General features: G+C 52.1%; 2 protein-coding genes and 1 pseudogene across 8 annotated transcripts; 1 reads left to right on the top strand and 2 right to left on the bottom strand.

Moving 5' to 3' along the window:
* The first annotated feature begins 664 nt into the window (after positions 1–664).
* ART1 (ADP-ribosyltransferase 1) lies at positions 665–20,273 on the top strand. Of its 6 annotated transcripts, XM_081539359.1 has the most exons (6): positions 7,232–7,284; positions 8,746–8,828; positions 14,119–14,230; positions 14,498–15,275; positions 16,325–16,366; positions 17,811–20,273. In XM_081539359.1, the coding sequence occupies exons 3-6, from the start codon at positions 14,168–14,170 to the stop codon at positions 17,906–17,908; spliced, it is 981 nt and encodes a 326-aa protein (XP_081395485.1). In that variant the 5' UTR covers positions 7,232–7,284; positions 8,746–8,828; positions 14,119–14,167; the 3' UTR covers positions 17,909–20,273. The 6 variants fall into 6 exon arrangements, with proteins under 6 accessions (XP_081395486.1, XP_081395490.1, XP_081395485.1 ...); XM_081539360.1 differs by lacking the exons at positions 7,232–7,284; positions 8,746–8,828 and adding an exon at positions 665–719; XM_081539358.1 differs by lacking the exon at positions 8,746–8,828.
* Positions 1,567–4,290, bottom strand: LOC145525747 (ecto-ADP-ribosyltransferase 5-like; annotated as a pseudogene). Its single transcript, XR_014068384.1, has 4 exons — positions 4,150–4,290; positions 2,678–3,197; positions 1,851–1,883; positions 1,567–1,765 (listed from the first exon to the last, which is right to left on the bottom strand). The product of XR_014068384.1 is annotated as an ecto-ADP-ribosyltransferase 5-like (transcript).
* Positions 18,716–24,107, bottom strand: CHRNA10 (cholinergic receptor nicotinic alpha 10 subunit). Its single transcript, XM_081539301.1, has 5 exons — positions 23,850–24,107; positions 22,746–22,891; positions 22,042–22,196; positions 20,871–21,403; positions 18,716–19,690 (listed from the first exon to the last, which is right to left on the bottom strand). The coding sequence occupies exons 1-5, from the start codon at positions 23,929–23,931 to the stop codon at positions 19,233–19,235; spliced, it is 1,374 nt and encodes a 457-aa protein (XP_081395427.1). The 5' UTR covers positions 23,932–24,107; the 3' UTR covers positions 18,716–19,232.
* Between the last annotated feature and the right edge of the window lie 157 nt (positions 24,108–24,264).

Below are 24,264 nucleotides of genomic sequence, written 5' to 3'. Positions count from 1 at the left end.
ACTGTGAAAAACAGCATCTCACCTACATATCCTGATGCCTCTCCCCCAGAGGGTCCTGAGCATTGACAGCTGGTGGAACAGAAGATACTATACTGTACTGTCTGGACAGATAGGCCTTCAGGGACACAACATGGGACCAGATCTGCTAGTATCAGGGTTTTCTCCTCTCTCCATCCTCTGGCTTTAGGGAATTGCTTCACTTATCCTGAGACCAGGCACCCCAAGAAAGACCCCAAGAGATGGAGTCAAATCTAGTCATTGAACAGTGGTCTGGAGTGAAGTGGAAAGTCCTCCAAGATCACATGGCCAGTCAACACTGGAGCTGGGATTCAGGCTCTCTACTCTGGGTATCTCTCTTTGCTCCTCAGGTGCGTCTCCATGCTCATCTGAAAGGATCAATAAGGAGATACTCCCTGAGGCCAGGGATGCTGAATGCAGGACCAAACCCAGTGGGAAGGCACTTGTTCCAGTTTGAATCCTTGATTTCTCTCTGGATTCAAGGATTCCCTTTTTCATGGGAAGAGGTCTGGCCCAGAGCATCCTGGGCAGACACTAGTATTCCTGAGCCTAGAGGAGATATCCAGAAATAGATGGGAGAGTGTCACATTTCTGAGCAGCTGTGTGGGATTTGACAGTATAAAAAAGAAACCTGCCCTCCCCCTCCCTGGTGACTGTCACTGGAGACCAACACCAGCTTCCTCACCGCAGAGAAAGTCTAGGTAAGGGGAACACTGCCCTCCTCCTGGGTACTGGGCAAGAAAAGTTGTTTCTGAAACAGGAAATTTGGGGTGTTAGTGGTAGAGTCATAGCAATCATTAGGAAACCTTTCAGGAAACCTTTTATCTTTGTCTGTTCAGGCTACTATAACAAAAATACAACAGAGGTTCCCCCCCTCCACAAGTAACGGGTAACTTATCAACCACAGACATTTATGTTTAACAGTTCTGGAGGCTGGAGGCTGAAAGTTTGAGATCTGGGTGCCACCCTGGTAAGATGAAGGGCTTTTCCTGGTTCATAGCCAGCACCTCCCCACTGGGTCCTCACAGGTTGGAAGCTGCTAGGGAGATCTGTGGGGTCTTTTATTACAAGAACAAAATTCCAGTCATTATGGCTCATGAACTAATGAACCAATGATTTCCCCATGACTCACCTTCTAATACCATCACATCAGGCAGTAGCATTCCAGCATTTGAATTCTGGGGAGACACATTCAGACTTTTGCACATTGGATGGAGAACTTTGGGATACTTAGGGAGGTTTGAGGCCATTGGGTAATTTGGGGGTTTCTAGGAAGGGATTTGGAGCCACATCCCCAGTGTGGAATGTTCATCATAGGCCTGGATGAGGGGAAACCAACAAGAGAAGTGCCCTGAGCAGGATGACAGGAAGGACAGAAGGGCAGCATCTGGGAGAGAAAAAGAGGTTGCCAGTGCCTCCACTTCCTGGCCTCCCAGGCCCTCCGCAACACTCTGACCCCCACACTAAACATGAAGTTTTATGTCACCACAGTGCAGCATCCCCCGACATCCTGGTTGGAGACATGGCTGCTAGGTCTGGGTCTGAAACCACCTTCTTGCTTCTCCAGGCTCTTCAAAGCCTCCCTTCTTCATATGGAGGTCACATGTTCCCAGGACTCCTAAGTAGCAGGCCCTGAACTTTCAGATCCTTGTTTCTAAGAGCCAGAATCCCCAAGAGGCCAAGAGCAGAGTCTGCCAGGAGAGCAGAGAGAAGTCCCCGTTGGAGAGTGAGTCTGCTTGCCCTCCTGCTAGAGAGAGAAGAAAAGGCAGTGAATGGTCAGCAGGGCCAGGGGAAGTCAAAGCAAGCAAAGGAGGGGCAGGTGGGTGACTCACTAGGCACAGACTCACATCTTGGCCTCTTCCTCTCTGCAACAGACAGCACAGTGAGGCCTCCATGTAGACAAACCCTCATACCCCAAATTTCCCTTTTCACCAAGCCCTGCAAAGCTACATCCCATCTCAAACCAGCTTTCCCTTCTCCCAAATATACTTCTGACTTCCATTTCTCCTCCTTCTTCCAAGAAATCTTCCCTGTTTGCCTTTCCATCCCTGCCCCACCCTGGCCCCAATCACTTGGTCCCTGCCTCAGCACTGAGGAATAGCATACTTGTGTCCTGTCAGCCCTCCTACACCCAGAGCCTCCTGAGATCTGAAGCCACACTCCTGCCACTTTCCTCTGCTTAGCATCCTCCTTAACCAGGTATTTTGGTCTATTAGACTGTATAGCAGAGGAAAATTTTGAGGCCATTTAGAGAATCATCTGAGAATATTCACACATGCAGTAAACACCATACGGCCTTGTCTGAGTGGCTGAACCTGAGACACAAAGAAAATAACTTCAGCTAATTTCTGGCCTTCAACTTCCCCGTTAATCACATGGGTCTCTTGAAAGGCCCTGGACATTTAAATCAACCAAGGATCTCCTGCCAGTCTTGCTTCCCTTATGCATGGCTCACCACCCAGATAGGCGCAGTTAAAGTGGCTGCAGATGTGATTAGTGCTGGAGAGAGTCACCAGGCTGTGGGTTTCATTCTGGAAGAAATCAGTAACCACGAAGACTTCATGTGGGGGGATCAGCACCTCACGCTCCTCAGGAAAGACAGACATGTCCTGGATCAGGGCCCCAAAGCAAGTCCTTAGGCTGAAGAAGGTGGTATTACCAAAACTGCGGGCCACCGCCTCATTCAGGGAGCTGGAGGCAAACTGGCCAAAGCGGATAGAGTCCCACAGCCTCTTGGGTTCAAAGCGAATTGTGTGCACGCCTCAGAACACCATCTGCCCGGGTTCCCTGCTGCAGCCCCCACTGCCCCGCAGCAACTGCAGGGCCCGGATCAGGTAGAAATGCAGGGCCTTGAAGTGGAACTGGTTCATGTAGGACTCTCAGGAGCCACCACCTGTCCGCACAGCCTCGTTCAGCTTCTGGTACAAAGTATTGGATGAGTTGGTATAGAGCACAATGGCGATTCCATGCTCGGTTTGGAAGCCCGGAGGCAGGCTGAGCCCTGGACTTTTTTGCTCCCAGTACTTCCCAGCTGTCACCCAGGCATCCCACAGCCAGGTATGGTGGACCATCTCCCTCTGTAGCAGATCAACTGCCAACTCCTCCATCTCTTCCAAGCAGCTCACATAAGAAACATCAAAGGTGTCTGGAGCCAGATCCAGGTCCTTGGAGGTAATACCCTGGGCATATGGAGAAAAGAAAGAGAGGAGCCACACAGGAAAGCATGTAAATTCAGGGTACTGGACAGAGGTCTTGTGGGCAGATCAGTTCAGAAACACAGAATCTCATTTCTATGCTCAAATATCCAGAATGTGAAATTTGTCAAGAGCTCAAAAACTTGAATAATAGGCACTGAAATCAGGCAGATATGGGTTCAATCCTGAATTCTCCAGCTATTGACTGTGAGATCTTGGGCAAGTCTCTTAACTTTTCTGGGCTTCAGGTTCTTTCCTTATACACTGAGGATACTTCCTGACTTCACAGGGTTATTGTCAGGACCGTGTATAGATCCTCTTTGTGTACTAACTAAGAGGGTCATTCATTATTAGAGAGGTTCCTGCACTTGGTGGGGCTGGATGACCTCCAAGCACCTTTCTGGCTCTGAGACTCACTGTGCAGATGACATTCAAATATACAATCAATCTCCAATGACCTGACCCCATGCCCAGCCTCAGACTCGTTCCCTCTCCCACACAGGTGTGTAGACACACCAGGTCCCTGTCAGCTCTGAGACTCAGTCCTCTCCTGCTCTAGAAGCCTGCAACCTCCAACCTGGGGTGGGAGTGGGGAGGAGGTCAAGCCCTGGTCTGGGAGGGGCTGTAGGAGGGTCATGTAGGCTGGGCCACGGGTGGGAGATGGGAAGTGAGAGGAGAAAGCTGAAGGCTGTCCCGAGGGAGGAGGGTATGAAGGCAGGAGGGTCACAGGAGGACCTGTGGGTGGAGATGGGGTTCTGGGAGATGGAATGGGAACTTGGGGCTCCCTGCAAGGGTGGAGGTTCATGAGAGGAAGAGGATTCAAAGGATAGTATCCTAGAGAAGCGTCCCTGGGAGGGATCTTTGAGGAGTCAGGCCCCGGGTTTCCCCCCCTCCACAAGTGTTCCCTTTGCTGCAGCAGCAGGCTCTCTCCAGTTACCTGCCCATGGCTGCCAAGGGTGTGGAGGCTGAGGCAGCTGAGGGTGATCAGCAGAGCCGCCAGCATTATCCTCAGAGACACTTGGAGAGTGAGATCCAGTTGAGGGTGGGACCAGCGATGATGGAGCCTCAGTTTTGCTGGGATGGTGACAGAAACTTGGAGCCTTTCTTCTCTGGTGTGAGGGGTCCCTGGCCCAGGACTTGGCTGGGCAGGGCATGGGCAGGTCCAAGGGTGCGTCTAAGTGAGTGGGTGGGGTTTGGATTATAACACCCCCCACCTCCATCCCAGCACAACCTTAGTCTCTGTTCCCTGCCACCTGGTTCCTGGAGTGCTTAGAGTCATCTGCACAGGAATGATAAAGGAGGGGGTGGGGATTGAGGCAGGGAGGTGATTTGGCTCTACTTAGAGTCAGGAGGGGCCTGGAGTCAGAGACCCAGCTGGAGGCGGCCCAGGCCTGTTAGAAGGAAGAGTCAGCTCTAACTCTAGGATGGAACTGTTTCTTTGACTTGCTTTTTGTTGCTTCATATATAATATATATTATATATGAATATTATATATTATATTATATATATTTAATATATTATATATACTTATATATAATATACAAGTATATATTATATATACTTATATATATTAATATATTATATAACATATTTAATATATATTATATATAATATATATATTATATCAGAGAACCCTGCTCCTCAGCCTGACTATTAAACTAAAATACCTCTGTTCAGGTCACAGGAAAATACTCTAACCCCAATGCCAGTGAATGGCTGCAAAAAAAGAAGAGATTAATATATCCTTTCCAGAGGCTAGGCATTTCCTCCGAGATGTTTTGTAAAACCCTTTTTACTTTACTTCTGCCCAGCCTCTCCCTCTCTGTTTTGCCTTTTTACTTTATTCCTCACCTCTCTTTCTCTGCCCTAAAAAAAACCTGGCAATACAGACCCCTATAAGATAGTTAGTTGAGACATTAGTCTGCCATTTTTTTGGTCAGCTGCCTTTCCAAATAAAGTCGTATTCCTTGTCTCAGCACTTCCTTTCTCCATTTATTGAGCTTTTGGGTGGCTAGCAGAGCGACCTTGGATTTGGTAACAGGCCAAGAACAGAAAGGAGCACTGAAAGTTCTGGGTGGCAGGCCCTGATGTCTGCCCAGGAGCTGCACTGTCTCCTGTCCTGTGTCCCGCGGATCCTCAAAGTCCATGGCTAACTATAGCCCCCCACCCAGGCAGTAACCCAACACCTCCCTTCCCTAACAACAGACATCCTGTGGGAGCAGGACTGAGAGGTATAACTCCCCTTCCCTTGGACTGTGAGGCCCTTCTCCAGGACCTTCTTTGTCTCCTAGCAAGACCAAAGCAAGAGAATTGTGAAATATGTTTTTCCCTCGGGCAGTCTGTGACCGCCGTGGCCCAAGTCTGAGGGGACCAAGAGAGTTATACCTGCTGAGAGTTCACCTCTTGTGTGCTCCTTGATTTGCATACAATTTGCATATGGCCAACTCCTTGGGTCACGTTTACTCCAGCATTTGAGGGGCCCCCACCCTTCTCCTTCCTCTTTAAGCCCCTTCCCTTCAGTAAGCCTTGCCCAGATGCAGAGCTCTCTCTCACATCCTCAGGGGCCAGCCTCGCCCTTCCACAGACCCTCAGTCCCCTGACTCTCAGACTCAGGTGACCTATGTTTATAAACACTATCCTTTCCCCTCACCTCCCCGGGCTTGCCTATAAATATCCTAGCTCTGTGTTTTGGATGCCTCCTGTGAGGTAAAGGCAGAAAGGACCAGTGAGGAATCAGTCAGCAGCTCCAGGAACAGCTTTCTGGCAGCATGAGCTTCTGGGGTGGCAGGGTTCTTCTTTTCGAGTGGCCAAAGACCTGGGGGTCCAGAAACCAGGATTTAAGAGATGTGCCTGCTACCTGCTGTGTCTGAGATGGGCACAGAAGGTTAAACTCACCCCAGGGATTTGTCCTGGTCTGGCTCATTAATTTAGCCCTATCTTTGTTCCCTCACCCCCTTAGGTTGCCAGACAAATAAAAAATTTCACCTAGAATCCTATTTCCTCCAGAAATTCTTCCTGTAGATCAAAAAGGAAGACAACCTGTGTCCAGGCTGAGGGGAGGGTGGGGAGGGAGGTGAAAAGAGGCATATCCCAGGGAGCTCCCTGGTGCCATAGCGGTCAGGATTTCAGGCTTTCACTGCTGTAGCCCAGGTTCAGTCCCTGGTCAGGGAACTGAAATCCCACAAACCAGAAAGCATGACCAAAAGAAGAAGAGAGGTAGTCCCGAAACTGGACTGCTTGTCAGGCAAACACAACAAATCCAGACAAGTTCTTTCACCCCTTCTAATTTAGACTGGCTTCCCCAAAGCACTCCAAGAATAGAAAATCAGGAGTCACTCTGCTGTTCTCCATCATTGTGAAAAAACAGCAACTCATCTACATATCCTGCCTGCCTCTCCCGATAGAGGGTCCTGAGAATTGACAATTGCTGGAACAGAAGATACTATACTGTTTGGATAGCTAGGCCTGCAGGGACACAACACGGGACCAGATCTGCTGGTATCAGGGTTTTCTCCTCTCTCCATCCTCTGGCTCTGGGGAATTGCTTCACTTATCCTGAGACCTGGCACCCCAAGAAAGACCCCAAGAGATGGAGTCAAATCTAGTCATTGAACAGTGGTCTGGAGTGAAGTGGAAAGTGCTCCAAGATCACATGGCCAGTCAGCACTGGAGCTGGGACTCAGACTCTCTACCCAGAAATCTCTCCTTACTCCTCAGGTGAGTCTCCATCACCTGAAAGGATCAATAAGGAGATACTCCCTGGGGCCTGGGATGCCGAATGCAGGACCAAACCCAGTTAGGAGACAGTTGTTCCAGCCTTCTTTGATTTCTCTCTGGGTTCAGGGATTCACTTTTTTCATGGGAAGAGCTCTGGCCCAGAGCACCCTGGGCAGAGGCTAGTATTCCTGAGCCTAGAGAAGATATCCAGAAATAGATGGGAGAGTGTCACATTTCTGAGCAGCTGTGTGGGAAAGGTACAAGGGGTGGTATAAAAGAGAAACCTGCCCTCCCCCTCCCCTGGAGGCTGTCACTGGAGACCAACACCAGCTTCCAAGCCCCGGAGAAAGTCTAGGTAAGGGGCATACGACCCTCCTCCTGGGCACTGGGCACAGAAAGCTGTTTCTGAAATGCGAAATTTGGGGTGTTATTGGTAAACTTATAGCAATCATTAAGAAAAGGTTCAAGAAACCTTTTCTCTTTGTCTGTTCAGACTGCTATAACAAAAATACCACAGACTGGGTATCTTATCAACAACAAACATTTATATCAAAGAGTTCTGGAGGCGGAAAGTCTGAGATCAGGGTGCTAGCCTGGTCAGATGAAGGCTCTATTCCTGGTCATAGCCAGCACTTCCCCACTGGGCCCTCACAAGGTGAAAAGGCTAGCGAGCTCTGTCGGGCGTCTTTTATAAGAACAGCAATCCCAGTCATGAGGGCTCATGAACTAGGAACTAATGATCTCCCAAAGGCCCCACCTTCTAATACCATCACATCAGGCATTAGGGTTCCAGCCTATGAATTTTGGGGAGACACAAACATGTAGACCACTGCATATTTGACAGAGAGGTCTGGGAGGCTGAGGCCATTGGGAAACTTGGGGACTTCTAGGGAGGGATTTGGAGTCCCAGTCCCAGTAGGGCTTCCCAGGTGGTGCTGGTGGTAAAAATCCCTCTGCCAATGCAGGAGACCCAGGGTCGTGGGTTAAATCCCTGCATTGGGAACATCCCCTGGAGTAGGAAATAGCAACCTGCTTCAGTAATCTTGCCTAGAAAATTCCATGGACAGAGAAGCCTGACAGGCTATAATCTATGGGGTTGCAAAGAGTTGGACAGGACTGAGCAACTGAGCACAGGTTTAGGTCACAGCTTTAACGCTTTTGGCTCAAAAACCATTTTGAAACTTCTAGGGAGTTCACGCAAAACAAGGTTAAAGTAAACTAGAAAACACCTCCAGTAGGGAACGTTCATCATGGGCCTAGATGACGGGAAACCGACAGTAGAGGTGCCCTGAGCAGGATGAAGGAAGGACAGAAGGGCAGCAGCTGGGAGAGGAAAAAGGGTTGCCAGTGCCTCCACTTCCTGGCCTCCCAGGCCCTCCTTGCCACTCTGGCTCCCACACCATTGCCCCAAAACTGGTCACTAAGCCATCAACCCACCTGCTCTGCAGGGGTCTCCATTATTAGCGACACCCAGAAAGCCTCTCAGACTTTCAGCAAACATGCCAGGAGGCCTCATGTGTGCCTGGCCTTGAGCTGAGCCCTAGGGACACAGAGTGGGTCATACCTTGTCCTGCCCTCAAGGAACTCACAGGCCAGGAGGGGAGGCAGACTCGGAAGGCAGCACAGTATGATTAGCACAGTGACAGAGGAAAGTGCAGGGTGATTCAGGAGGCCAGAGGAGTCAGAGGGCTTCCTGGAGGAGGTGGCCCCTGAGCTACTCCTTGAAGAGTGGGTAGCAGGAGAAGGGCAGCCCCAGCACATGGGGGGAAGCAGCAGTGCCTCATCTGGGACCTCGTTCTGTGCCATCCATGTGAAGCAATGGTGGAAGGGCACAAGGCTGAAGAGTTTGTGGAGGGCCAGGTCACAGAGGACTTCAAATGCCAGCACTCTGTCCTGAGGGTAAGAGGGAAGTTTTGTTGTGTTATGTTGCCTTTTTTTTCTTTCCTGTAGTGTTCTCATCCCTTCCCTCATAATTTTCATGTCTGTATTTTGAGCTATTTCTCCCAGTTAGGTTTGGCACAGAGGGTTCTGAAGCAGGTGAGGAACATGACCAGCTGTGCTTTAGACTCATTGTTCTCCCTGATCCAGGGGAGTGTGGAGCTGCGGGGGCGACAGTGGAGGCAGGGAGACCAGGGAGGAGGCAGGAGCTGACTGGAGCCTTGGGGGAGGTGGTGATGGGGGAAGGGAAGGACCATCGAAGATGAACTCATACTATGCACAGCATTACTTGGTAACCAATTTCGTGTTTGATGAGTGAATGGAAAGCCAAGTAACCATCTTGGGTGACTGGATGAATAACAAGGATGGCAGGTTACATGACACTTTTCTGATGGAAAATTCAGAGGAACCACCTTGAGCTGGATGAAGCCCAAAGAGAAATTCATCACAAGGATCCCAGGGTATTTCTCAGTACCCAAAGGCCAGAAGTGAAGAGTCTCTGGAAACCCAAGGAAGTGCCTCACTCTGCCTGTGCTTTGGCTTCAGGCCACTCTCTTTGCTCCTCAGCCCTCCCTTCTTCTTTCCCCAGGGACCTCATCTCTCCCTGACTTCAGTACACCTGCGATTCTCAAATGTCTCTTGTTGTAGATTCTGCTCCCTCTCAGACACCGGCCCCTGTAGAGTCCACATAGGACAAACTGAACTGACCCCCAAACCTGATCATTTATTCAGTACATTTTTAATTGATCATCTACTATGTGTTGAGATGAGCAAGATGATCTTTCAAAGTGTAGTCTGCTTTCCTCTGTATTTCCAACTTAGAGCATGGGAACCTGAGTGTGAGCCCTGATTTCCCCCATCTCATCTCCTAAACCTCATCAGATACCATGTCCAGTAAATTCTACATAGTAAGGCAGGGTCCACTCTCACTGCCAATACCTTAGTCAGGCCACATGATTCATAGTCCTCAATCTGACTTCATAATTCTCCTTCCCTATTCCAAGCCTCTGAAATCTTTTATTTCTGTGTTTCTGCAGGACAATGGAGAGGCAGTGAGAGATATAGTTGGCTTCGAGTTTTCACTACATGACTATTTTGCTGTGGGCCACAAAATCTCAGTGGCATGCAAACATTTATTCTCATGCTCCTGGGTCTTCAGATTGACTGTAGATGGGCTAAAGTGAGCTTGAATGGGCAGCTCTACCTCAGGCTGCCAGCCTACCTCAGCTGGCTGCCTCCTTGTTGTGGGCTGGGCCCACATCGGCTCCTCTGGAGCCCAGGCTGGAGGAACAGTTCTGGGCTATGTTCTGATGGTCTCTGACCCAAAAAGAAGGCCTTCTCTCTTGGTTTGGGATCCCCCCAAAGCAGACCTAGAGGCAAGGACTTGGGTGTAGTGAGCTTATTTGTAAGGTGGTCTCAGGAAGTACAAGTGAAGGAGTGGCAAAGTGAGACAGAGAAGAGAGACAAGTCCCCCTGCAAAAAGTGTGTGACCACTGTGGTCAACTGTGTCTCTCTGGGGACCCTCCATGGACTAGGGAATCTGACGTTCCACCCTCATTGGGTGAGAGTTGTCCCTGGGAACATTAAATCTCCTGCACCTTGGGGCTGCCCTGAGCAAGCTCCCAAGGTGATGCAGAAAGGCTTGGACACAGGAATATATGGAGCCCTAGGAGTGGAAAGCTGTCAGATGCTTGAGAATTATTCATTGCTCCTGTATTTCAACCTGAAGATGAGCTGAGGTGATACTGTGAATCAATAGTGGCAGGCGTATCTTTTATATTGCATCCATCTATTATTAATAATATCAAATCCCAGGAAGGACTCCAAGTGTCTCACTTAGGTTATGTGTCCAAACGTGAACCAGTCACCATGACCAGGGCATTAGAGCACTAGTTTGGGGGTCTAATGTTCCCCTCATGAGGGTACAGAGTTAGGAAAGCCCCCAATGAACCCATGGACTGGATTTTCCACAGGAAGAGGATCTATTATAGAAATTCAGGTTTCTTTGGTGGATTCCAAAAGACCACAAGAGTTCAAGTAGCTTTTTGCTGCTATATTCTCTGCCCATTAGCATTCTATCCTGGAATTAGGGAGCAGTATTTCATGCTTTAGTCCCCATTGTGATCCCATTTTCAATTCTGTCTACTCCGTATCTCCTCTAGACAGCTCATCATTTAAACCCACTCCTGGTGCAAATGTGTCTTCATCAGGCTCTTTGGCTTCTGGTAACATACATCACATGCTACTTGAAATTCCTTACTCCAGCTCCGTCTCCACCTTAAAAGAGCTTAAAGAAGCAGGGATATGGGTTTTGTTTCTGTTTTGTGATCACAGTTTTATCCTCAGCTCCTGGCACATTACAGGATGCTCAAGAATTTTCTGATGAGAGGCTTCCTTGGTGGCTCTGTGGTAAAAGATCCACCTGCCAATGCAGGAGACACAGGTCTGATCCCTGATTTGGGAAGATCCTGGATCCCTGATCGTATGGTGCACAAGGCAACTAAGCCCATGCACCACAACTACTGAACCTGTGCTCTGGAGGCTGGGTACGGCAATACTGAAGCCCTAGTGCCCTATAGTCCACGCTCCACAACAAGAAAAGACACTGCAGTGAGAAGCCTGAATACCATAACTAGAGAGTAACCCCTGCTCGCCGCGAGGAGAGAAAAGCCCGTGTAGCAATGAAGACCCAGCACAGCCAAATATAAACTAATTAATTAAATTATTATTTTTTAAAAAAGAATTTTGTTGAATGAATGAGTAAGCAGGTTTTGAGGGAGGTAAAATAAGGAAGTTCAGTTTGGAACATGTTAAATTTGATAAAAACCTGCTTTTAACTCCATTGCCCAGAGAGGCTCACACCTCAGTTTAAACTGTGAATTGGCAGTGATAAAGTCTTAGATTGGGAAACATAAAATTATAGCCACAGAACATTCCCATGTCCTAGGGTCATTGATCTATCAAAACTTGGGCCCCATCAAGAGCCAGAGGGGATTAGGGAGCAGGGATGCTTAACCTAAGCAAGACTGGGGCGGGCGCACGTCCACCCTGAGAGTTGTGTAAGGTCTGTGTGAAGGCACACAGATCCACCTTCTGAGAAGTTTCAGTTTTCATTAGATTTCCAAAGATAAAAAACCACTAACTATATTATGGTTGGATAAAAGAGGGAAAACAGAAATACCTAAGAATCTGCTGGTATGCGCCTAGAGTACCTCTGCAAGGATGACAGGAAGTGGGAACACTGGTCCCTCTGGGGAGAGGGGGTGGGGTTGAGGAATCAGAGAGAAGGACATTTCACTGCACGTCTTGTGGACTATAAATTATGAAAAATGAAAATGTACTACCTTTTTGAAACTTAAGTTAAAACTTAATATTAAAAAATAAAGCTATGGGGGTTCCCTGGTGGTCCAGTGCTTAGGACTCGGCAGTTTCACTGCTGAGGGCCTGGGTTCCATCCCAAGTTGGGGAATTTACCTCTCGGCTCACTAGAAGGATGAGTCATAGCGTTATTTTTTTTTGGCCACACCTCACGGCTTGTGTGTGTTAGTCGCTCAGTCGTGTTCACCTTTTTGTGACACGACTGACTAACACACACACACAAGCCGTGAATGTTCAGTTCAGTCGCTCAGTCATGACCGACTCTTTGCGACCCCAAGGACTGCAGCATGCGAGGCTACACCTGAGGTGTGCCCTCCCCCCAAAAAGAATGTTATGATTCATCCTGTTAGCCGAGAGGTAAAGTAGAAACTAGATACCATTTGTGCCCATCAGTTAAATGGAAATTAAGAGATTCATAATGGCCTGTGTTGGCAAAGTCTTGGAGAAAAGGGCAATTTTGTCCACTGTTGGTGGGAGGTGAAGAGGGACATTTTGCATAGCAACTTAGCAGTGGCTATCTAAAGGAACACTATTCAGATACTTTAAGTATCACCTTGATATCTTTAAAAATATGCAGACAAGTAGATAAGGATTTATATCACTGCAATATCATGTGTAATATCAAAGACAGGAAAAAACCCTAAGTGCCCATCAATAAGGAAATGGTTAAATAAATTATGAACTAACTCTACTATGAAATTCCATGCCGCCATTATAACGAACAAGATAGATATGTATGTATGACATGGAAAGAAGTTTATGGTACATTGTTTTCTTTGAAAAGGTTGTACAACATGTATGTGTAAGCATGTTTTTCTTTCTGAAAAAAGTGACAATAAGAAAACCAAAAATAGGCTGTCCACAGAAAACTATGTGTATGTATATACTTAAATATTATATTATTTGTATGTATATCAAAAAAGGTTGTGAAGGGTCCCATTACCATGGAAACAGCAGGCATGTATAACAGTGAGAAGGGGGACCTTGAGGGAGAGAAAGAAATGGGGGCCTTGGGCGTTGTGATTCATTCATATACAATGAGCATGCATTACTTGGTAATAAACAGAAATAAAGAAGAAGCACCAACTTAGAAACTGTTCCAATCTTGACCTAAAGCTGGAACACCTTCCTGGAACCCTGCTCTGAGCCTACCCCTGGGGTCCTGCTGTGGCCTCACCAGCTGACCACTCCTGGATCTGCCCTGTTCCAGCCTCAGGTCCCCATGAGGGGTAGCCCGGACCTCTCCCTGTGGCAGTCAAGTTCCTTCAGGACTGACCCCAGGCTTTCCAACATTCCCACCCATCACCTACTACACTAGAAAAAGTGTCTTTCACTCTTTACATCATGAGAGTTCCTATCTCCAGTATCTTTCCTGTTGCCATTCCTGCTGCCCCTAACACCTTTCCCTCTCCAGACTCCAGTCTTTTCTCTCCCACCTCCATTGACTTAAGCCTTATTCTCCTCTTTATTCCATAAGACCCTAGTCACATGTTGCCTCCTCCAGGAAGTTGCCTTTGTTCCTTCTGGCAAGAAGGGTCCCCTCTCTCTTCTGAGCCTCCATTTCTATACTGTGACCCTGTGCCAAGCAGTGCAAGTGACCCAGACCAGGTGGCAGTTTGTGGGTTTTGTTTGTTGTTTATGTATTTAGCTGCACAGGTCTTACTCGTGGCACACAGGGTCCTCCACCTTCACTGTGGCACATGGGATCCTTTTAGTAGCAGCACGTGAACTCTCAGTTGCAGAGGTGGGATCTAGTTCCCTGACCAAGGATCAAACCTGGATCCCCTACAGTGGGAGAGTGGAGTCTTAGCCACTGGACCGCCAGGAAGTCCCAATTCGTGTTTATTGAACTCTGCAGATTCTCTTTTTCTAGGTGAGGGAACTGAGGCCCAGAGAGTGACTTGACCAGGGTCATCTCCAACATGCAGAGCCCTGCCATGATGTCTCTCTTGCTTGTGTCCGTGGGCCTCATGGAAGCACTTCAGGTATGGTCATCCTCTGCTGTCCCCATCCCCCAGCTGCTGGCTTCTGAACTCTGCCGGATCCTTCCTTTGGGGACGGCTCAGTCTGAGGGGACAGCCCTGGAGCCCAGTCTCAGGGCATCCATTGCTGGTAGTTCCCAATCCCCTTCCCCTCCAAGTGTGTCTGGGGCCCTTCATCTCTCTCAGCTCAGTGGAGGGGGGAGCTGGATAACAGGGCTCCTGTTCTCCTGGGGTCTAACCTCTCAATCCTTGCTGCTCCCCCTCTCTCAGGCCCAGAGCCACCCCATCATACAACGAGACCTCTTCTCTCGAGAAATACCCCTAGACATGGCCCTGGCCTCCTTTGACGACCAGTATGCTGGCTGTGCTGCAGCCATGGCAGCTGCTCTCCCGGATCTCAACCGCACAGAGTTCCAGGCCAACAAAGTGTACGCCGAGGGCTGGGCGCAGGCCAGCAGCCGGTGGCGGGAGCGCCAGGCCTGGGGGCCCGAGTGGGGCGTCAGCCCTACCCGTCTGCTCGCCCCCCTGGGCTTCCGGGAAGAGCATGGGGTGGCCCTCCTGGCTTACACAGCCAACAGCCCCTTGCACAAAGAATTCAACGCAGCCGTGCGTGAGGCGGGTCGCTCCCGGGCCCACTACCTCCAGCACTTCTCCTTCAAGACACTCCACTTCCTGCTGACCGAAGCCCTGCAGCTGCTGAGCAGTGGCCAGCGTCCACCCCAGTGCCACCAGGTGTTCCGAGGGGTGCAGGGGCTGCGCTTCAGGCCGGTGGGGCCTGGGGCCACCGTCAGGCTGGGGGGCTTTGCCTCCGCGTCCCTGCAGAATGCTGCAGCCCAGCACTTTGGGGAAGACACCTTCTTTGGCATCTGGACCTGCCTTGGGGCCCCCATCAAGGGCTACTCCTTCTTCCCTGGGGAGGAGGAGGTGCTGATCCCTCCCTTCGAGACCTTCCAGGTGATCAACGCCAGCAGGCCAGCCCAGGGCCCCTCCCGCATCTACCTCCGGGCCGTGGGCAAGCGCAGCACATACAACTGCGAGTACATCAAAGGTGAGCAGGGCACATGTCAGCCAGCAGCTGTGCACAAGGTGGGCTTCCCCGTCCCATTTTCAGCGGACACATACACAGATATTAAAATCGGTGAGGAGGACCTCATTCTGTCCCCAGCCCCTCCACCCCTTCCATCCAAGGGGAGACATAACCTTCCTTACCCTGGAGGTGTCTAAGCCAGAGCTGGGCACTTGCCTGCTGGGAGACAGAAGAGGGTGTTCTGTCCAGCACAGGTGTTTTTGGCCATTTGAGGGCCAAACAGACTTGATCAGGCTTCCCTCCCAGCTGGAAGCTGTTGCCAGAAATGAGTGTGGGCCCGTATCCCTGTTTTCCGAGAGGAGTGTGTTTTTTGACTGAGCAGAAACCCTGGGCAGTGCGTGTACTGGGTCAAGGTGACGGTGAGGTGGTGAGACAGCATTTGGGTGCCATCCCCCTAAGTTCTAGCTTGGGCTCTGGCAGGTGTCAGCTGCTTTCCTCTCCACCATCCCAGGACCAGCCAGAGGAGTAATCATGAGGATGGGCTCAGGTCCTTAGTCTCAGAAGGGGCTGTGGGCTGTTGGTCCTGCTTGGGGGATGCCCAGGGGCTTGTGAGGCTGTTTTCCTAGGAAGAGGCAGGCTCTTGGCTGGATCCATGGACCACATCTCAAGTGGGAGTAGGTCCAGTGTGGCTTCAGATCCCACTGTGGACAGCATGACGAGCACGCATGAGTTGACGGAAGGTGACAAGAGAGAAAAGAACAGAAACGAGCCCCGCCTTGGCTGGGACAAGACAGGGGAGAAGGAGCAGTGGGTGCGGCATGGAGGCAAAGTTACAGGCCAAGGGAGGAGGAGGAGAGCCCAGACCACCCTGGCTTTGAGGGCTGGGGCTTTCCTGGCCCTGCCACTCCTGGGTCTAGTGAAACCCAGGCAAAGGTGGTCCCACTGTAAGGAAGCAGAATTAGGGGAAAAGGCACCAGCTTCTCCGAGAGCAAGGCAGGGAGGTGCTCTGGCGTCCCTTTCTGTCCTGAGAGCTATTGAGGCTTTGATTCTTTGCTGTTTCTTTCCTGCAGACAAGGAGTGCAAGTCTGAGCGCTGCCGTCTGCATAGCTCAGGTAAGGGCTGCAGGCATAGGCGGGGCTCTGTTTGGAGATGACCTGACTGCCCTGGGTCTGGGCCCCCCTCCTGGGTGAACATCCCATTAAATGAAAAACAATCCTCTTTTGATAAAAGAAAACAGTGACTTTCTTAAGCAGACACCTGTGGGGGTTGCTAACCTTTCCCACAGGGTGTATATGTGGGTGGTAAGTGGCGAGCTGACACACCTGTTCCCCTCCTCCCGGGCCTGGGGCCGGCCCCTCCTTCACAGGAGGCCACTGATCAGACCCCAGAGAGCTCCAGGATGCACTGAGGTGACAGTGGGAAGGGCCACCCCACAAAGTCCTCCCCAGGCCTTCTCCTCCTTCCGCCAGGGAGCCCTCTGTAAGTGTGCTCAGAACTCCCTCAGACCACCTCCCAAGGTCAAGGTCAGGTCATGGGTGCTGGAGACCTGGGCTCTAACCCAGGCTCTGCCCCACCTCTGTGACCAATCTTTCCTGCTCTGGGCCTCAGTTTCCCTATCTGTATCATAAGCACATTGGACTAGCTGGCCCCCAGGTTCTCTGTGGCCATGACTCTTTCCTTGAACACTTGCTGCCCCAGGGCCTGCCGGAGGCACCACCTCTCCAGGTGGGAACAGGCCATTCTCAGGGAAGAAATCATAGCTGCTCCTCATCCTGGGGTCCTGCCTCCTCTCTCAAGGCTCTGAGAACAGTGGGCAGGAAGGAGCCTCAGCCTGCACTTTGCTCCCACCCTTCTCCATGACATAATACCACTCAGGGTTCCGGGCACATGAGTCCTCACCGTGACCCGATGGTGCAGGTACTGTCATCACCACTGTTCCACGGATGAGAGAGACAGGCACAGAGAGGTGAAGCAACCGGCCCCACATACGGACCTAGCAAGGGATGGGGTCCAGACAGCCTGGCCCTGGAGCCCAACTCTGAACCATCACACCAGGCTGGCCCCCTCCTCATGTCATCCTTACTGCCCGCTAATCGACTGGAAGGAGGTGGGACAGGAAATACTGCCCTCATTATATAGCAAAGTGAGGCCCAGAGACAGAAGTGACTTGCTCCAGGTGACAGAGTCATCTGTGACAGTGTCAAGACCAGCAAAGTCTCTAGCTTCCAACCTGGCTTGAGTTCTGATGTCATTTCAGGCACTGGAAAAGTTTAGGATTCCACACCCCGCCCCCAGCACCCCCTCCACCAGCAGCTCTCCTACCAGAGTCTGGGCACAGAAGCAAAGATCAGCATCACCAGATTTCACTCAGATCTCTACCCTGCTTCATCCCACCCTGCAGTGCCTCAGTTGTGTCAACAGGAGGCTGGGGCATAGACTTAATGACCTCTGGAAAGGGAACTGGGACTCTCCTTGTCTCTTCATCTCTGTCTACCTTCCTCCCTAAATTCTTCCTCAGATTGTCCCTGAATCTCTCTGCCTCTGTTTTCCCTGCAGCCGTGGGTCAGAGGCCCGTTCCTGCAGTCTGGTCCCTTCTAGTGCTGCTCTGGTTCCTTAATGGGGAAGACTTTCCAGAGAGTCCAGGCCTCCTCTAATCCATCAGCCACTGAACAGCTCTGCCTGTCACCTCTGCCCAACATGAGGATGTCAGCCACATGCGTGCTCTGAGTGTGGCCAAGATCCGGGGTAATTCTATCTGCAGGAAACGCTAGGACCTTCTCTGGCGGCTGCCAGGCCTGCTAATGGGAAGAAGAAAATGTGGGGACTGAGCCTCTCCCAGGGGTCTAGGAGTCAGACGCTGAATAGAGGTGGGGGGACTGCAGGACAGGTATTTACTCACCTGGAAACAGATTATAGTAGTTCGGAGGTGGGGTGATTGGGGAGAAAAGTACTTGGCCGTAGTACTCACTGATGTTACTCAAATGCCTCCCATGTGCACCTGGACAGCTCCTCTTTGCTCTTCCAGGAGGCCTTCTCTGACCTCTCCTCCTTGCTAGGTTAGGGGCCCTGCCTCTGGTCTCCCATCTCCAACTGTGAGCTTCTGAGGACAGGGACCATGTCCAAGGTACACAAGTGGTACCAGAAAACACGTGGAAGTCAGAAAGGAACAAATACCTTGTGAATGGCTGGTCCCTGTCCTGCCCCTACCTTGGGCACTTCAAGCTCTCCGGATGTCACTGTGTGATGCTCACATGGTGAGAATGTGGATGGATGGACCTAAATCCAGAGAGGAGAGAGCAGGAAAACAGCAGAGAGACCTTTAGGGATCTCAATCAAATGCCAATCATTTTCTAGTCAGCAAAGATGCAATTTCCACTCCGATTCATGGGTCCTCGGTCCCTAAGAGGCTGGATTCCCAACTTTCACCAAGATCCTAAGGGTAAGACAGGACATGGAGGAGGTGTGAGGCACACATTACTTTATTATGAGTTGGAGCTTTGGGGCCAAGTCCTTGTGGAAAATGGACCTGGAACCCTGAATCCCCAGTCACCTTCTCTGAGCCCCTAGACAGGGTCAGGCTAGACCAAGTCTCTGTAACAGCAGCCACAGGGGAAGGAAGAGAAGACAGGAAATGGGGCAGTGCTCTCATGCCTGCTCTCTCCTTACTGAAAGCACTGTACTCAGCACCGAAGTTCAGTTCTGTCCCTCCCAAACTGCGCTTCGTTCTTGATCCTTCATAGAGTTCCTCCTCTGCAGGAATCAGAGGAGCAGCAAGCTCTGATTTCCCTTAGAGGTTAGAGTGCAGAGGAGACAATGAATACTCCTTCTGGTCCGTGAAGTCAGTAGTGCTGAAGAGAGGACGTCCCAGGCTCTGAGGCCCAGTGGAGAGGCACCAGGTGGCCTGAGGGCTGACCACCACCTGGCCTGGCCAATCCATCCCCATCTGGAGGTGCTGTGGCTGCAGCAGACCCCCGGGACTCACAGGGCCTGCACCAGCACCAGAAGGCTCATGACCAGAGCCATGGAGAAGAAGATGCCCAGGAAGAAACGATCCATGACTCGGGCCAGGCGCTTCCAGTCCTCATGGCGGCGCTGCGCAGCCCGGTGGCTTTGGAAGGCATTGGCGATGGTGGCCACGTGACGCAGTAGGGCTTCCTGACGGCACAGACACTGGGGCTCGTGGCAGGGACCTGCTGGGGGGCCAGTGCCTCTGTCAGGAGGCTGGGGACTGGGGGATGACTGAGGTGGTCTAGACTGCCCACAGGGCTCCCCTCGTTCCCGCACACACAGGCCCTGTGCCAGGCGTCCTAGCAGGAGGGCCCGAGCCCAGGCTGGCACAGGGCGGGCACTGGGACCACAGTAATGCAGGTTCATGATAAGGATGGTAAGAGCTGTGGAGAACGTGACCATGGTCATGGTGGCCATGTAGTACTTTCCTGCAAAAGAGAGAAACGGAACTGAGGCTCAAAACAAGGGCTCAGGGGGTCTAAGCTCCCCAGATGCCTGAACACAAGGAGGAATGAGCTCATCCCCCATCAGGCTCTGAGGACCCTCAAAGTAAAATGGAAGGAAGGGGAAAGGAGGTAATGGCCAAGGGCTCCCCTCCTGCATGCCCCCATCTGGTTCTCAGAAGCTTCCTGCTCCCTGGTTGATGCATTCACTGCTAAAGCCTGGACTCACCCACAGTCCCCTGAAAGTCACACTCTTAAACAGAACCACCATGACCTGGGCAAGTTACAATAGAACCTTCCTGGGGGATTCCCAGGTGGCGCTAATGGTAAAGAGCCCCCTCCAATGCTGGAGACATAAGAGACTCCACTTCGATCCTGGGTGAGAAAGATTTCCAGGAGGAGGGCATGGCAACCCACTCCAGTATTCTTGCCTGGAAAATCCCACGGAGAGGAGTCTGGTAGGCTACAGTCATACAGAGTCGGACACGACTGAAGCGACTTAGCATGCATGCACACAGGTCTGTGGTGCTGCTCCCCTGAGTTAATAAATGTCAAGTGTTCAAGAGAATGCCTGGCACGCAGTGAGTACTTAAAGACGTTTCGCCTATTATTCTAATACTGGGGAATGTCGATCGTCCTCCAACAAGTCCTTGAGTAAAGACCAACTCCTGGACTTCCCAGGTGGCACAGTGGATAAGAATCCACTAGCCAATGCAGAGGACACGGGTTCCATCCCTGGTCCAGGAAGATTCCACGTGCTGCGGAACAACTAAGCCTGTGCACCACAACTACTGAAATCTGCGTGCTCTAGGGCCCGCAACAAAGAGTAGCCCCCACTCGCCACAACTAGAGAAAGCCCTCATGCACCAGTGAAGACCCAGCACAGTCATAAATAAATAAAATTACAAGACCAAAAAATACCAACTTCTTCCTCGACCCCTACAAGTGAGGGGAGGGCTATTTTCCCCGGAAGGGGCCTATCTCTTCCTTCTCCATCTCAGAACTAGGCCGGGCCCCAAGGTGCTCAGCAGGGCCCCTCGGTTGCCCCAGGCTGGTCCGGCCGCGGCCCCCGCACCTGCGGAGACCCGCGTGCGCCAGCCCGCGGGGTTGGGGGTTACTTCCCTGCCAGCCCCTCCCTGGCCACCCCGAGGCCCTCGAAACTCACCAATGAGCGGCACGCTCTCGGCCGGAGGCATGCTCTCGGCCAGGATCAGCTGGAAGACGGTGAGCGCCAGCAGCACGGTGACTCCCAGCGACACCTTCTCGCCCGAGTCTGCAGGCAGGTGGAAGGCGAGCGGCGCCAGCAGCGAGATGAGCACGCAGGGCAGCAGCAGGTTACACACGTAGGCGGCGGCCCGGCGGCGCAGCAGCAGCGTGAAGGTCACGTCCGGGTAGGGCTCGGAGCAGCAGCCGTAGGTGAGCACGCGCCGCCGGGCCGGCATGCCAAGCACACGCCACTCCACGTTCTCCACGAAGTCGGCCAGGCTGGCGGCGGCGCCGCGCGGCCGAACGTCCAGCTGGTGCCCGCCGTGTGTCCACGAGCCGAAGGTCAGGCCGCAGCGCTGCGCGTCGAAGGGGAAGGCAGACACGTCCACGCGGCACGAGCTGCGCGTGATGGCTGGTGCGTCCCAGCGCACAGCGCCGTCGTGCCGCAGGACCACGTTGGTGCTGGCCGAGGCCGGGGCCTGCGCGTCTGCCCTGCGGGCGGGGGTTGGGGGTGGAGGCTCCCTGAGGCGCCGCAGCGTTGGATGTCGGGGCTGATCCTTGGAGGGGGTGCGACTCCAACCCTCTGGGGGACTCACAGAGGGCCCTCTGTGTCTTTGGAGGCCTAGCAGGGCCAGGGCCTGCAGGGCCCAGAACGATACAGGTCAAGCCCTAGAGGGGACGCGGGGTGCACGGTAACTTTTCTTGGGCGCCATCTGCAAAGTGCCTGGAGGTGCCCTGGGGAAAATGTACGGACTCAGGCCCAGAAGGGTGAAATGTGACATAAAGAGGCACATGTGCCCCAGAATCCTGACTGCGCGGGATATAGAACTAGTCCTGGACCACACAGAGGGTTCCTGGGATACATTCAGCCTGGGTTGGCTTGGGGGTGCTATCAAGGGGCTGTGAGGTCCCTCCAGTAGGTCCTTGCCATGAGCTGCAGTGTCAGGAAGCCCTACTGCACCACACAGCCAACACTGCGGACACCTTCCTGGCAGTTTAAAAGGCTTTGGGAAAGCTTACAGGGCACCCTAGAGCCAGGTTTGGTGTGGGGGATGGGGAAATACGTGCATCCCCAGAGCCTAGGGCATCTCTCAGGAGGGGTAGAGGGGAGGGACCCGGGCAGGCAGTACTTGTTATAGAGTACGATGTCCGGCCGCCACACGAGACTGCTGGGGATGCGGATGGCATCCAGACCACCATAGGTGTCAGGGTCCCATCGTAGGTAGGCGTCTGTCCACTCCTGTCGGATCCACAGGTACAGGGTCAGCACCTGATTCCGCTCATCCTAGTTGGGGGCAGAGAGTGGGTATAGATGTGGACACACGTGTATGCATATCCTACCCTGTGTGTGCGCACTCAACTGCAGAGCTCTGGTCAGCACCCCCAGACCTAACTTGTCCACACAGTCCAGTCCTCACACAGTCTTGCTGTGTGACCTCGGCAGGGCCTTCTCCTCTCTGGGCCTGAGTTTCCTCAGCAGTTACATGGGTGGTAGTCTCTGCTAGTCAGGAATTCGAGTGTGCAAGTATTGGGCACATTGTGGATACCCAATGGTTAATAGCCAACACTTGGTAGCTGTTATATTGTTTCCAGGAAAGAATTGTTTGGAGAGAAATCCTAGTCTCCCACCCTCCATTCCTTTTTTTTCTTTTAATCTTGCCACGCAGGATGCAGGATCTGTTTTCTGACCAGGAACAGAATCCATGCTCTGCTGCAGTGGAAGCTTGGAGTTTGAACCACTGAACCAGTAGGGAAGTTCCTCGTCCCCCATTCCTTTCCCATTCCTTCCTCCTTCAACCATTCCAGCACACTCCGTGGTTGTACAGCAACGCACCATGTCGATGATCTGGGACAGTGTCACTTCCAGGGTCACATTGAGGGCCTGGTCTGTGTCTGCCACAGGTCTCAGAGCACTTGTGTAGTTGGCAAAGAGGTCTCGGAACAGCTTGTGTGCCAGCCTGCCCTCGGCTCCCAAGCACTCTGGAGGAGCAGTAAGAAGGGGTGTCCACGGAGGCCCCACACCAGGGGCCTCGGCTCACACCCTCTACTCTCCACAAGACTGAGGCCCTGCCAGTGCCTTCACTGTCTCACAGCTGTCTAACTGTCCCTGTTCTCTGTCTCTAGTTCTTCCCTGCCTGCCTCCAGGGACAGATGCAGTGAGGCTGTAGTGTGAATAGTTACTGACTTCTGAAGCAAGGCTGATGGGTTTCTTCTCCACCTGCCGCTTCCTAAGGACCTGGATTCTGCCTGCCCCGCCACAGATGCTGGAGGGGCCTCATTAGACCACAAGAGTCCCAGGCACCACATAGCATGGGGGATGTTAGTTCCCCGACCAGGGATCAAACCCATGGCCCCTGCATTGGAAGCACTGTCTTAACTCCTGGACCACCAGGGAAGCTCCTGAGAGATCAAGCTTTTAAAGAGACAAATTTGATTAGATCAGTAGCTGCTTGAAAGAAAGTGAAAGTGTTAGTTATTCAGTCATGTCCAACTCTTTGTGACCCTGTGAACTGTAGAGTGCCAGGCTCCTCTGTCCATGGGATTCTCTAGGCAAGAATACTGGAGTGGGTTGCCATTCCCTTCTCCGATCTATCTTCCCGACCCAGGGATGGAACCTGGGTCTCCTGCATCGCAGGCAGATTGTTTACTGTCTGAGCCATGGCTCCCCAGGCCTGCTAGATAAAGCCCCAACTCACCCTTCACGATCTGGTCTGCCTGGCTTTTCCCGCCCTATCCCTGGGAGCTCCCCCCTCAACTGCTCCCACCCCAGCTAGGCAAGCCCCTTCTTGCCCTCTTCAGCTCCCACTCTTCCAAATTCACCAAATAGAGCTTTTTTCCAGCACAGGAATGAAGAGAGAACATGTGGAGAGAGATTTGGGGAGGATGAGAAGAACAGCAATGCCCAGAGAAGCCAGGACCGGTCTACTGAGCTTCATACCTGGAAGGAGTGGGAGCAGGAGCAGAAGACCCAGGCTGGAGACAGAGGGGCCGAGGCTGAGGTGGTGGCTCCCAGGGCCCATGGCTTTGCCACAGCCAGAGGAGGGGCAGATCTCTGGGAGTGAGCCTCCTGGCCTGACCTGAGGCAGGCCTGCTGGCGAGGGTGGTGTGGACAATCCCTGAAAGTCAGAAGGAAGACTGGGATCTGTGTTGGGTCCAGTTAACCTCCAGGGAGCCCTGCAGCCCTTCCAGCTACCTGACCCTCCTATTTGTACCTGCCCTGGAATTTAAGTACTTAGGCCTTGGCATCTACTGTTTCTCCTTCTCTGCTGGTCTTTGCCTCTCCTGACCTCTGCCCTGTTCTCTGCCCCCTAACCCGTCTATTTCCTGCTCTCCATCCCTCTATAACTCTTTCT

The sequence above is a fragment of the Giraffa tippelskirchi genome, chromosome 11 (genome assembly GCF_054371585.1).
Source record: "Giraffa tippelskirchi isolate mGirTip1 chromosome 11, T2T-mGirTip1v1.2.pri, whole genome shotgun sequence".
NCBI lineage: Eukaryota > Metazoa > Chordata > Mammalia > Artiodactyla > Giraffidae > Giraffa > Giraffa tippelskirchi.
Note: the sequence above shows the minus strand (reverse complement) of the source record. Positions and strands in the feature narration are given on the sequence as shown.